The sequence below is a fragment of the Pelodiscus sinensis genome, chromosome 2, assembly GCF_052426305.1.
Source record: "Pelodiscus sinensis isolate ZL-2025 chromosome 2, ASM5242630v1, whole genome shotgun sequence".
Lineage (NCBI taxonomy): Eukaryota > Metazoa > Chordata > Testudines > Trionychidae > Pelodiscus > Pelodiscus sinensis.
This window is the reverse complement of record NC_143053.1, coordinates 219882883-219896609: the sequence shown is the minus strand read 5'-3', so window position 1 is coordinate 219896609 and position 13727 is coordinate 219882883. Positions and strand designations below refer to the sequence as shown.

At 45.8% G+C, this 13727-nt stretch overlaps 1 protein-coding gene across 2 annotated transcripts in view; it reads left to right on the top strand.

The window, feature by feature from the left end:
- Positions 1–3675: 3675 nt before the first annotated feature.
- Positions 3676–13727, top strand: part of CROT (carnitine O-octanoyltransferase) — a 29787-nt gene continuing 19735 nt past the window's right edge. Inside the window, exons 1-3 of one of the 2 annotated variants that reach the window (XM_075922435.2) lie at positions 3676–3893; positions 4583–4706; positions 10485–10609. In XM_075922435.2, coding sequence (XP_075778550.2) covers positions 4592–4706; positions 10485–10609 — 240 coding nt within the window. In that variant the 5' untranslated portion in view covers positions 3676–3893; positions 4583–4591. Of the gene's footprint in view, positions 3894–4582; positions 4707–10484; positions 10610–13727 lie in introns of those variants that run through there. The other variant, XM_006119480.4, reaches the window with a different exon arrangement.

The following is a 13727-nucleotide window of genomic DNA, read 5'->3' as shown; positions in this document are numbered from 1 at the left end:
GCCAGAACAAAGAAATCCATCCCCCTCAGTAACTGATCCACCAGGCACTGGAAGGGGGCAAGTGCTCCCTTGAGGCCAAAAGGCAGGACCAGGAACTCGAAGAGACCTATTGGGATGGTGAAGGCAGACTTTGCTTGGGCCTCTGAGTCCAAAGGCACCTGCCACTACCCATTGGGGAGATCCACAGCAGTGCCCTCTCCAACTTATCTAGGCATAGGGTAGCTGTTGGACACAGTAATGGTATTGAGCTTCCAACAGTCCACACAGAACCAGATTGTCCCATCCCTCTTGAAGACCAACACCACAGAAAAGGCCCACGGACTGGAGGACAGCTGGATTACCCTGTTGTTTTTCCAATCTCTCTCCAAGTCCTGGGCAGCTTTCTGTGGTTCAGAATGGGGTACACCTGATGGGGAAATGGCTCCCATATTCAGGGAGTGGATAGCCAGGTTAGTGAGCCCATGCTGGTTGGAAAACAGCTGCTTTTGCAAACACAGCAGCTCTCTGATCTCTGTCTTCAGTGCAGGAGTTAGCTGGTCAGAAAGGGGAATTGATTCCAGTGAGATATCACCCCAGCTTCTGGGAGGAGACCCACTAAGGGATCCTCTCTCCCCACTGCCCACATACAGCCAGCACCAACATTTTTCTGTACCAGTATGGCTTCATCATGTTGACATAGTATATCTGCTAGCTGTGAGCCTGGTTGGACAATTCCACCACATAGTTCACCTCATTTATCTGTCTGATGACCTTGAAAGGGCTGTCCCAGGATGCCTGCAGCTTGTTCTTTCTCATGGGGATGAGAAGCATCACTTGGTCCCCAGTGGCAGAAAAGTGAGCAAATGTACCAGAGTTTCTGCTTCTTTTGTGCCCTGGCTAGATTCTCAGTGAGCTCTTCCTGGAAGGTCAGTACATACTCCATCACTGATTTTCCAGCAGGAGAGGTCTCCACCTCCCATTCATCCCTCATTAGGTCTAGGAACCCCCTTACTTTCCTTCCCTATAGAAACTCAAGTGAGGAGAACCCTGTGGATTTCTGGGGCATCCCTGTATGTGACTAGCAGATGGGGTAAGTACTTGCCCAAGAATAATCCTTTATCTTCACAGCATGGATATTTTACAGGACCTTAGCATTGTTTGATTCTGGCCCAACCTACCATGCCCATATTTTGTTCCTCACCCTAAAAAAATTATGGGTACACTTATTTTATAGGTTAGTAGATTATGACACTTATCACTACATATTAATAAGGATTATCTCATGCCCAAAACTATTTCCTTTGGCCTTTCTAGCAGCTTCTCTGCCCTGCTGTCCATGTTGTGATTACCGACCAGTTCTGGCACCAGATGAACTGGCACAGCTCTAGGTTTAGTTCCCCTATTTCATTCCTCACAGCTGAGGGGCAGCTGAGTGACATGTTATCGAGAACACAGGTTACTTGCTATCTTATTCTACTATGCTTTAGCTGTTCATACAGGATACAGGCTGGCATGTCCCTGCAGCCCCTGATAATGTCAGAGCAGGGGGGTCTCCACATGCTGTCCTTGCCAGCTGACACCACTCCTGCAGCTCCCATTAATCAATAATGGAGAACAGTGGCCAGTGGAGGCTGTGGGGTCGGTGCCTGTAGATGAGGGGCAGCACATGGAGCCACTGCTGAACATGCCAGCTGCTTTTGGGGGTATTACAGCTTAATACTATGGTTAACTATGAATACCTACAATTAATACCTTATAATGAATACATACTGCGTTTATATGCTGGAAATAATAATGAATTATTATGACTCAACCCAAGCAAAGCATGTTATCTAGTATGGCAGGACAGCAGCAGAGCCCCGGATGGCAGCAGGGCGACTGGGGAGAATGCGGAACCATGGACAGCAGGGGGGGGCCACTGGGGGAGCATGAAGCTTTGGGCAGCAGCAGAGCCTCCTGAGTGACAGCAGAGCCACTGGGGAGAATGCGGAGCCATGGACAGCAGGGGGGCCACTGGGAGAGCATGAAGCTTTGGGCAGCAGCAGAGCCTCCTGAGTGACAGCAGAGCCACTGGGGAGAGACTGTTGGTGGGAGCACAGCCATTGGTGGGAGCACAGAGCCCCAAGTGGCAGTGAAGCCACCATGGGGAGAGCAAAGTCCTAGGCAGCATCAGGGCTGCCAGGAGGGTAAGCAGAGTCCCAAGCAGCAGCGGAGCATCCAAGGGGAGGAAAGAGCTCCCAGAGAGTGGAGCTCCAGGTGGCAGCAGAGCCATGCGAGAAGAAGCGGAGTTCCCCACTTCTGTGGGGAGAGCAGAATCCTGGGTGGCAGTGGAACCACTAGGGGAAAGGCAGAGCCCCTGACTATAGGGGAAAAGCAGAGCCCCCAGGTGGCTGGGGGAAAGCAGAGTTCCCACTGCATTGACCTCTCCTGGTCTCACAAATTCCCAGGTTTCAGACAAGTCAGTGGTTATACATTTACACCCACTGCCTCTCCCTCGTTACAGAGATTTATCATTTGGGGGAAATTACAGACTTATTTTGTTGCAGAGCCAAGTGAAACCCAGCTTTTTATTTCATACTTAACAAATAATTAGATAAATAAGGTGAGTGAAGTAATAACTTTTATTAGTCCAACTTCCCTTACTGCAAGATAACTTTTGAGCCATACAAAGCTCTTCAGACCTGGGTAAAACCACAGTGCATACAAATAGGCTGTGTCTACATTGGCACGATCTTGCTCCAAAGTGGCCGCTTTTGTGCAAAAACATGCTGCCTGTCTACACTGGCGGGGAGTTCTTGCGCAAGAACACTGATGTTCTAATGTGTGAAATCAGTGCTTCTTGTGCAAGAACTATGATGCTCCCGCTCAGGAATAAACCCTCTTGTGCAACTGTTCTTGCACAAATCGCCAGTGTAGACAGGCAACATGAATTTCTTGCGCAAGAAAGCCCGATGGCTAAAATGGCACGGATGCTCTTGCGCAAAAGCACATCTCGTGCGCAAAGGCGCATGCCAGTGCAGACGCTCTCTTGAGCAAATACTTTAACGCAAGAACTCTTGCGTTAAAGCGTATTTGCACAAGATCATGCCAATGTAGACGTAGCCATAATGAATTACATTTTTAACAGGTTCCAAATGGATTATTTTGATTACATTTCCAAAGCTTTACTCTTCCATTGAGGAATTTTTAAAATCAGTTTGGCCTTAAATAAAGAGCTGGGCATAAGGAACCCATTGCAGCTCCCTTCTGGAGGCTGAGAGTCTCACACATTGACCATGGTCTTTGGGCGGGGTTCCATGCCCTGCCTGTGTATGGGCTAGGGAAGTGTGTGTGCAGGAGTCCCTGTGGCGTAAGTAAGTAGAGCTGGTGTGTATATGGGGGGCTGTCTATGGGGGAAGGACGGGGGTGAGCAGGGCGTAAGTGTCCCCCTTAGGGTGAGCCGGACTGTGGTGTGTGTGTGCGTGCAGAGGTCCCCATGCAGTGAGCAGGGCCACCAGGCGTTGAGTGGGGCTGTGATGACACATTCCTCTTGCCCATACGGTGCGGGGGGGGGGGCTGGAGTGTATGTGCGGGAGGCTCCCTGTGCGGTGAGCGGGGCAGTGATGACAGGTTCCCCGGGCGGTGAGCGGCTCTGTGCATGTGGGGGGAGGGGTTCAGCGCCAGGGGGCGGGCTGCGCCTGCGGGGTTCAGCGGGGCCGGGAGCCGAGCGGGGCTGTGGCCCCTTCCCGTTCCCCAGCGCGTGCGCGCGCGCGGCGTTTCTCGCCGGGGGTGGGTCGGTCTGTGGGCGCGCAGCTCCCCGCCGCTGCGGAGTGACGCGACTCCGGCCTGACGCGGCCCCGCCCGCCGCGGAGCAGGGCGAGACCTCGGCGGCGCTTGCTGCTGCTGCGGCGGGGGCTGGCGGCGGCCGCGCGAGGGTGAGCTGGGCTGGGCTGGGCTGGGCGAGTCCGGGGCCTGCGGCGCGAACCGGGCAGCGCCTACAGCCCCGGCCGCTGTCCCCGCTGGGCTGTCCCGAGCCGCGGTCGCTGCGGGGGGGTGAGGCCAGGCAGACCCTCCCCCGGGCACGGCTGCCAGCTGCAGCGCGGGGGGGGGGGCCCGAAGGTCCGGGCCTGGGCTCAGCGAGCTGCCTGCGCCCCTCAACCGTCACCGCTTTGTGCCTGGGCCGGGCGCGCCCCCGGTGTGACACAGGCTGCCCCCCGCCCGCAGTGCGCTCTCCCACCACCGTGCCCGCGGCTGCCCCGCTAACCGGCCGCCGGGCCGGGCATGGGAACGGGTGACAGGAATGCCCCCAGCCACCGAGAGATGGGAAGTCTGCATAGCCGCCTCCCCCCGCCCTCTGTGGCCTGGCTTGGCAGAGTTAATGAGACCTAACCCCAGAACTGTAAACAGATAGTTGACTAGTTCACATCCCTATTGCCTTGTATAGTTTCTCTATTGGACATAATAGCCTTAGCCGGGCTTGATGATCTCTTCTAGGTCTTTACATTTCAGAGACTGTGTGTTTTATAATATGAGAGGCAGAGATCCAAGCAAAATAGGTAAAAGTGGAGTGGGGAGACATAAGTATTTATCTAATTCAGGCTGCATAATTACTATTTTGCTTCAGATCCACATCATGGAAAATCAAGTATTAGAATCCTCTGAAGAGAGAACATTCCAGTACCAGAGTTCTCTTCCTTCGCTACCAGTTCCTGCGCTTGATGAATCTTTGAGGAAATACCTTGATGCAGGTATAGCTGTTATAATCACTTTAATACACTTTGTGTTTTTGAGAGGTCTAAATAGGAAATAGGTGCTTGGTTGCTTGTGGCTGCTTTTGTTTGTCTAATGTCCCCATGTAAATAAAGACACTTTATTTTTAAATACACTGAATTTCCAACACTCCGGTCATCTGAAGAAGTGGGCTGTGCCCACAAAAGCTCATGATACCATCTACATGTTTTGTTAGTCTTTAAAGTGCGACTAGACTAGTTGTTGTTTTTTTAAGTTTTTCCTCTTACAGACTGACTTGGCTGTCCCTATGAAGCTTTTTAAATTTGCATTCCTGTTATTTATACAGCTCCAAAAGCCTGCTTGTGTCTTTTGAGCTATCTGATTTGGCAGGGCTCCTGCACTAAAGAACTTACTAACTATTAAAATATCAGGAACAGATGATAGGGACAAATCAAACAAAATAGATTTGAAATACAGGTGACCCCTGAATTGCAACCGTCCGGCCTGCAACCCTCGCATTTATGGCAAACCTGCTCTGGCCCAGCCAGCTCAGGGTGCTGTTTGCGCCTAGCCAAGCCCCTGGCCTACCAGTTCATGGCACTGTTTGCACCACAGGGCCACCTACTGCCCAGCCTAGCTCCTGACTGGCTCAGGGTGCTGTTTGCACCATGCTGTGGGGCTGCCTACTGTCCTGCAGAGCCCCGTGGCTCCAGGAGACTACAACTCCCAAGAGGCAAAGTGGATCAGGAACGGAACCCGCATTCATAACATTGCCCCTATGGGCAATAAGGGTTCAAGTTATAACATCTCGACTTATGATGGTTCTCCAGGAATCAATTAGGTTGTAAATGTGGGGCTCACCTGTACGATACGCAATTTGTGTAGCACAAATTGTGTATCTTATTTTGATTTTAGGGTGCTGTGTAGACGTGCCCTAAGTTACAACTCATAAGCTACAAATGCAATCATTCTACTAATCAAATCACTCTGAATAGCTCAAATGTCACCCTGACTTGAGCTAGAGTAGCTTGAGTGCACTAACTCAAGCTGTCTGTTGCTGTGAAGACAAGCCTTATATTGGTATGGTTAACTGAGGGTATGACTATATCTAAAAATCCTACAGCAGCAGTGAGGTGGCTGTCATGTATGTAGGTACCTTAGCATTGGAAGGATTTTGCCCATTACTATAGTAAATGTACTGTATTGAGAGGTGATATTGAGTGAACAAAAGATCTCTCCATTGACCTTGTTTAGTCTACATTTGGGGTGAGGGAGGTAGGTTAGCTTAAATGCATCACACAGAGCATAATATTTAGCTAGGTCTACCAAAGGTGTAGGTGAAGAGCAGACCTATGGCTTTTATGCTACTCCTTTTGATGCACAGCGCTAAATTAATGATCATATTGTTGAAAAAAATAGTAAAATGTCTCAAACATTTTTGTTGCAAAAACAAACCCATTTTATTTTCTCCCTGTAGTGCAGGCAGTTCACTAGAATTAAAGATGTGCTGTTATTGTGGATAGATTGTAACATGGTAGAGTGGGATACTAAAAATGAAGTTTGTAAATCAAACCTGCCTCTCCCAATTAATAAATAAACTACATCTGAATGAATTAAAGCTCTTTCAGATCATTTACATGCTTTTGTTCTTGAATTGCTGCATACAGCCCAGAGTTTAACTTGGCAGATCTCAGCATTATTAATAAGGTTAATTCAACTGTTTACTATCCTACCCAGTCACCCACATAAATCCCAAAAGGTCAAACAAGATAAGTATATTTATCAGTGTAGTACAATAAAACTTTGAGACAGAGATGCAGCTTAGGGTCCTGATTCTGCAATGAACTCCATGCAGGTACAGATCATGTGCCAATATGTGTAGTGTTCCTTTCTGTGCTGGAGCCCCACAAAATGTGTGTCTGTTACAACTCTGAGCTTGCAGTCCTGACTGTTTAGCACAACTATAGAGCCTTATGCTTTCAGCTCTGGAGGCAGGGTGAATAAAAATTTTATTTTAAAAATATTTACACTTTTGTATGTAATTTATTTCTTTTAAATAATAAACCTGTTTATAATTAACTCTAAATTGAATGCACAGTATGATGCCTGCAGTACTTATAAAATCTTAATATATTTTAAATATAAATATATGCTGAATCTGTAAGCCCCTGTCAAAAACTTTGACTTAAAAATGTGTTCTTTTTATTTTTAAAGAAAAAAATCAAGGGAAAAAAGATCTAACTTTTGAGATCAAGCTTTATGAATATGGCACGTTTGGTCATGTGCTTCATTAGAGGCTTGTTTTGTTACCAACTTAATATAGCTTGATAGAAATCATGAGCAAAAAGTTTTCTAGTAAATAATCTTTTCTTCTCCATTTTCTAAAATACTAAAATGTACAGTAATTTTAATCTGTTAAGAATCTGAAAATATTAAGCTAAATCACGACTTCGGAAATGTATATAGGTATGAGTACCTTTTTAGGTGTTTAGTGGTTAGATCAACCAATGAAGATGCATCTGTATTTAAAAAAAATAACTGAAGTACAATTGGAGAAGTTGATTAGAATTGATTATTTAAATTTAGGCTTTCTGCATAATGATTTAAATCCATCTACCCTGCCTGGAAGTCCTCCATTCAGTGCTTGGTATGTTGGCTGTGTGTGGAAAAAATACCCTCTCCCCCCCCTGGAAAAAATACCCCCCCATCATGTACAGTATGTGGAAAAAATACCCTCCCCCAATTGACATAAATTTCACTGACATAAATTTCACTGATTTCAAGACACTCTTCTGCCAAAATAGCTACCACTGCTTGTTGGGGGCGGTTTCTGTACCGTGCATTGAGTAATATATGGAAGATCTTACAGTGGTGCAGCTCTAATGATACAGCTGTTCATTGTAGATATAACATTGTAAACAAGAAGTTATGTTGGCAATGGCAGCACTGTAAGAAATATATATATATATATATATATATATATATATATATATATATATATATATATATATATATACATACACATATAACAGCACAGGCTCATGGGTAGCCAAATGAGATACCTCAGGCTTGGATAGTGTAGAACTAGTTTCTGAGAGAAATTCTGGCTATGTTGCATTAATGAAAAATTACTTTCTTAGATGTAGGGATGATTACTAATGAGAGATAAGTTGTTACATTGGTGAGCTGTCAGAATCCATGCCGATCGCAAGATACACAAAATATGATTGTGCAATATAATTCAGCAACCCATCCAGATAGATGTTTTGGAGAAAGACTTCATTAGAACAAAATCCTGCCTTCTATTCACACACAAAAATTCCCTCCCCTCCTCCCGCCTCCACTGCTAGAAACATAGTAGAAAATTCATTTTATTCACCCAAATAGATAAGTGTCAGCAGACCATTATCCAGTGTTCTGTTCTCTAGAGTAACTTGTTCCTGAGACTATGAGGAATGAGCACTATGCTCATTTGTTCTTTTCTGAAAACATCAATTGACAAACCAGTTAAAGGAATTTCTGGTATGGAAAGCATCCAAAATACAAATGTATGCTTTTTTATATGAAGATGTAGTCCTTGCATTGGCAATTTGAAAGCACAAAAATGGATGCAAAATTACCCAATGCTAAGAGAATGTCACGATATATATTGGGCTCATTGAATCATTACAACTGGACTTAGTTTTTTAAAAGACCCATTATAATTGTATTTCCATTAAACATGTCTTATGAGCATATATGAAAACTTAGAGTATTAGCCAATATAAATTATCATGCAATCTCAAGGATAATACAGGGGTCTTACTTACAAAACTAGTAGCCATGCCCAAAGTATTTCAGAAGTATTGTGCTACTAAATTAAGATAGCAGAGTGTGACATCTACTTTCCATTCACATCCTGCAGATGTATATGGCTACCAAAGATGCAAGGTTAGAAAATCAGGTCCTTAGATTTTAACCAAAGAGGTTTTGTGAGGAGCAGGACACCCTCAGGAACCTAAAGGGGTTATCTAATTTAATTAATGATAAAGCCTACCTATGATTATCCAGAGATGATGATCTAAAAAGATAGTCTTTACCCCAGTGAACTTACTATCAAAGTATAAGAGACAACACATCTAGAAGAGTACAAGAAAACAGCAAAATACAATTGGTCAGTAGGATAGGCAGCGGTCTCAGCGTTAGGGATGTAAGTGACTAGGCATATTGGGTAGTTGAGTCACAACTCAATTAGTCACTTCTCCCCCCCTCTCTCTTCCCTTGCTGCCTGTATTAGATAACACTATTAGAGGCAACAAGTGGGGGAGAGCTGGAACCTGTGCTGGGGGGAGCCGACTTAAAAGCTGGTTCCACCCAGCACCATTTCCATTGGGGGGCAAGGGAGGCAGAGGCACAGCAGGGGACTGCGTCTGGCTGCTCTTACTACATTCAAAAAGCAGAGCCACAGTGGGGGACTGGGTGTATCTGGAACACACACACAAGCTTGTCTTCAAAGGCTTATGGACAGTTTTTTTCAAAGCTTGACAAGACTTTGGACTTACTATAAGCCTAAAAGAAGTTAACAATACGCCAAGCAGTTGAGGAAGCACTTTTCATCAGGATCAACACCTAAGAACTTGTAGTGGTGAACAAATTCACGTGCCTGGAGTACTTTATCACAATCAACCTTTCACTAAAACTAGAACTCAGAATTTGTAATGTCTAGACTGAGAGAGAGGGTATGGCAACAAACAAACAAACAAAACAAAATCCCCAAACCTAACAGAACACACAAAGATCTGTGTGTATTGTGCATGTGTTATCAACACACATTTGTATAGGAGCAAGAAATGGATGTCATACTCTTCATCAGGAAAAGAGGCTCAATAGCTTTTATAAGCATTTCCTCAATTTGAATCGTTGGAATCTCCTGGAGGGACAGAGTCACTGATACTGAGGTTCTCAAATGGGCCAGCAAACCCAGTACGCAAACACTCCTCAGAGATGCTTCCACTGGCTTGGGCATGTGTTCCAAATGAATTATGGGCATGTCCCAAAGGACATTCTCTATGGCAAATTGGCATTTGGAAAAAGACACAAGACATTTTAAGGATATGTGCAAGGAAGACCTCAAAAAATGGATATGAATGTGGACAAACAGGGAGATCACACTCAAGACCGTAGCTTTTGGAAACAAGAACTTAACTGAGACCTCCCAGAGTTATGAGAGAAAGCAGTCCAATTTAGCAGAGGAGAAAAGAGCCTGCTGAAGGCAACCATGTTCGCAGCATCCATTACATCAACTGAGTAAAGTTTTTACCTGTCGGGGCAGATACGTATGGCCTCTTAAGACTGAAGGATGCCTACTATGTGTTTCTCAAATGTGTGGACTCATTCAGTGTGTTAGTCTGGTACTGTGCCCACCAAGTAGACACACGTTTAATTAGCAAACATGTTCCTTGGGAACTCCATAATGTTAGAACTCCATAATATCTGCTAGCATAGACCTTAGATATTTCTGTTTTCAGTCTCTTGATTCACTTTTCTTTGATATTGCAGACCTTTTGCATCCACTTCTTCCTGCTTTTATTTTATAGGTGTGATAATCTTGATTAACTTATATTTTAAAAAATATATTTTTACATTAGTTTCCTAGCTCCTATTCTGGCCTTTTAAAAATATCATATTTTCTTCTAGCAAAGACTTGATTGATTTGTTTATTTTAAACATTACTCTTGGGTTCTTTCAGCTTTAGTGTCCCCATGGGGTAGAGGCGATATGAATCTGTATTCATATACATTTTCCTTTATTTACAGTAAAACCATTCTTAAATCAAGAAGAATATCAAAGAACTGAGAACATAGTTAAAAAGTTTGAACATGGAATTGGAAAAGAGTTGCAGCATAAATTACTGGAAAGGGCTAAAACAAAGAAGAATTGGGTATGTTTTGAACTATGATTTTATAAGGTTATAAAATATTTCCTGAGTGTCTTGATAAATCTAGTTTTTAGTTTTGCTGCATAAATGAGCCAACACTATATTGTAATAAAAGTGAGTGCAATTCATGCTTACAATTAAATGTGCACACTCCATCGTAGCAAACAGATTAATGTGCAGTGCCACTTTGCATAATGTTATGCCATTTTAACAGATATCTTTCAGATTCCACAATACCATCAGAGGCCCTCATAGCTCTGAAGGAATCAGCTTTGCTAGTTCATTGCTGTGGGTAAAATGTGTGCAGCAAGTCCTCCCCTCTGCCCCCAAAATATCATGCTGTCCATAATATAATCTGCACACCCCTTGCCTCCTCCCCATTTGAGAACCTCTGGTTTATCTTCATCTATCAGTTACTCAATTATATTACAGGCAGTCCCCGGGTTACGTACAAGATAGGGACTGTAGGTTTGTACTTAAGTCGGAGCTGGCATCCAGATTCAGCCGCTGCTGAAACTGACCAGCGGCTGACTGCAGGAAGCCTGAGGCAGAGTTGCTCTGCCCCGGGCTTCCTGGAATCAGCTGCTGATCAGTTTTAACAGCAGCTGAATCTGGACACCTGGGACAGAGCAGCTGGGGCGCTGCCGGGTAGGTTCCCGCAGCGTCACACCTCAGCCGAGGAGCGGCGCTACTGGACCAACTCAGCAGCACCCCAGCTGCTCTGCCCCAGGCGTCTCCAAGTTAGCCGCTGCTGAAACTGACCAGCGGCTGACTACAGGAAGCCCGAGGCAGAGTTGCTGTGCCCCGGGCTTCCTGGAATCAGCCGCTGATCAGTTTCAGCAGCAGCTGACTTGGGGACACCTGGGATAGAGCACCTGGGGTGCTGCTGAGTTGGTCCCCGCAGCGCTGAGGTGTGGCGCTGCGGGGACCTACCCGGCAGCGCCCCAGCTGCTCTGTCCCAGGCGTCCAGATTCAGCTGCTGCTGAAACTGATCAGCAGCGGCTGAATCAGGACTCCTGGGGCAGAGCAGCTGGGGTGCTGCCAGGTTGGTACAGTAGCGCCAAGGAGCGGCGATTCGGGACCAACCGGCAGCGCCCCAGCTGTTCTGCACCAGGAGTCCCGAGAAAAGCCTGGTCTGCTGGGGGGGGGGGGGGGGACTAGCTGCACCCCCCCTCCCCCAGCAGACCATGGAGATGCAGGTGGTGGGACCGAGACGCGCCGCGGTCCCACCGCCCGGGTCCTCCGCGGCTTTGCTCCGCGTCTCCCTGGTCTGCAGACCAGGGAGACGTGGAGCAAAGCCGCGGAGGACCCGGGCGGGACCGCGGCGTGTCTGGGCGCTCCAGCCACCCGGGTCCTCCGCGGCTTTGCTCCCTGGTCTGCTGCGCGCCCCCCCCCCCACTCCCCCCAGCAGACCAGGGAGATGCGGAGCAGCTTTTCTCACCCCGGAGGATGAGGGCGGCGGGACCTCGGCGCGTCTGGGCAGTCCCACTGCCCACATCCTCCGGGGCGAGAAAAGCCCGGTTCATAAGTGCGGATCCGACTTAAGTCGGATCCGCGTAACTTGGGGACTGCCTGTATACCTTTCTCTGATAAATCGAGGAGCCCATTATCAATTTTTTTGTTCTCTGTGTAGCTACATATAGTTAGCCCCTTAAACTTTTCTTTGTTGAGATAAAGAATTTCCACTCCTTGAACCTTTGACTATAGGGCATGCTTTCCAGTCCTTTAATCATTCTAATGACTCTTCAATTTATCATCATCCTTCTTGAAGTGTGAATGCTAGAACTGGAAATGTATTCCAGGAGTAGTCATACCTGTGCCAGATAGAGGTAATAATATACTCCCTACTCCCACTCAGTGTTGCCGTGTTTATTCATTAACCCTTTAGTATCACACTGGGAACTCATACTCAACTGATAGGCTTTGGCCCACAATATTTTTTAAATTGTCTTTTTCCCAGAATACAGCCCCTCATCCCTGTAACTAAACCTATATTCTTTGTTTTTGGAAGTATACATTTACTTTTGGTCTTCTTCAAATGCACATTGTTTACTTGTTCCAGTTTACATGGGACCCATATTGCTCTGTATTAGTGACCTGTCTGCACTATTTACCAATCTTTGTCATCTGTAAATATATTTTCTTCCTAATCATGCCCCCAATATTCATTTTTCTGTGCCCCCATTTGGGATGCACCTCACCATTTGGGGACCATTGGTGTAGGGTAAAGAACCGATCCCTGAGGGATCCTACAAGAAACACTCTTGCTCAGTGATTATAGCCCATTTACAATCATATGGTGGAAGCTAGATAGAAGAGATGGGAGAGGTAATGTCTTTCATTGGATCAGTGTCTGTTGGTGAGAGAGATGAGCTTTCAAGCTTATTCAGAGCTGTTCAGGTTTTCTTGAGATCTCTCAGTTAGCCAGGTTTTAATCCATATTATTTGCACCATATTAATTTTGTATTGTTCTAGGCTTTTTTAAATAAAAACATTGTGGTGTACCAAATTGGGTATCTTACAGAACTCTGTTACATTAATTCCTAGCTTTGTCAGCTAAACTTTTAATTTCAACAGCAAATAACATCTCTGGGAATTGCAACAGTCATCAGCTACAACAACTGGTTACAAAGTAAGTAATTTAGCACCTGGAAATGTAATGTAGCTGTCTCAGCACACTCAGCAAGTGCTTTGTGGATTGCTGGTCTGCCTTTCACATTTCAGGAACTGTTTCATAGTATTAAAAAAAAAATAGATGGGTACAATAAAACTCTCAAGTGATTATTATAGAGCAGGGGCTCTCAAACTTCACTGCACTGCACATCTCACAAAATAAATTGCTACATATCCCCAGAAGTGGGAACCAAAGCCTGAGCCACAGTGCCCCTGGTGGGGTGGGGTCAAAGCCGAAGCCAAAGAGCTTCAGCTCCACGCAGGGGGCCTGTAATATAAGCTGCACTGGTAAGGGCAGAAGCCCTTGAGTTTTGGCTTTGGTTCTGGGGCAGTGGGGCCCTGGAACTCATCAAGTCTAAGCCAGCCTGGTGATCCCATTAAGATGGGGCCACAACTCACATTGGGAGAAAGTGCAACCACTTATATAGACCTATGCCTAAAATATATT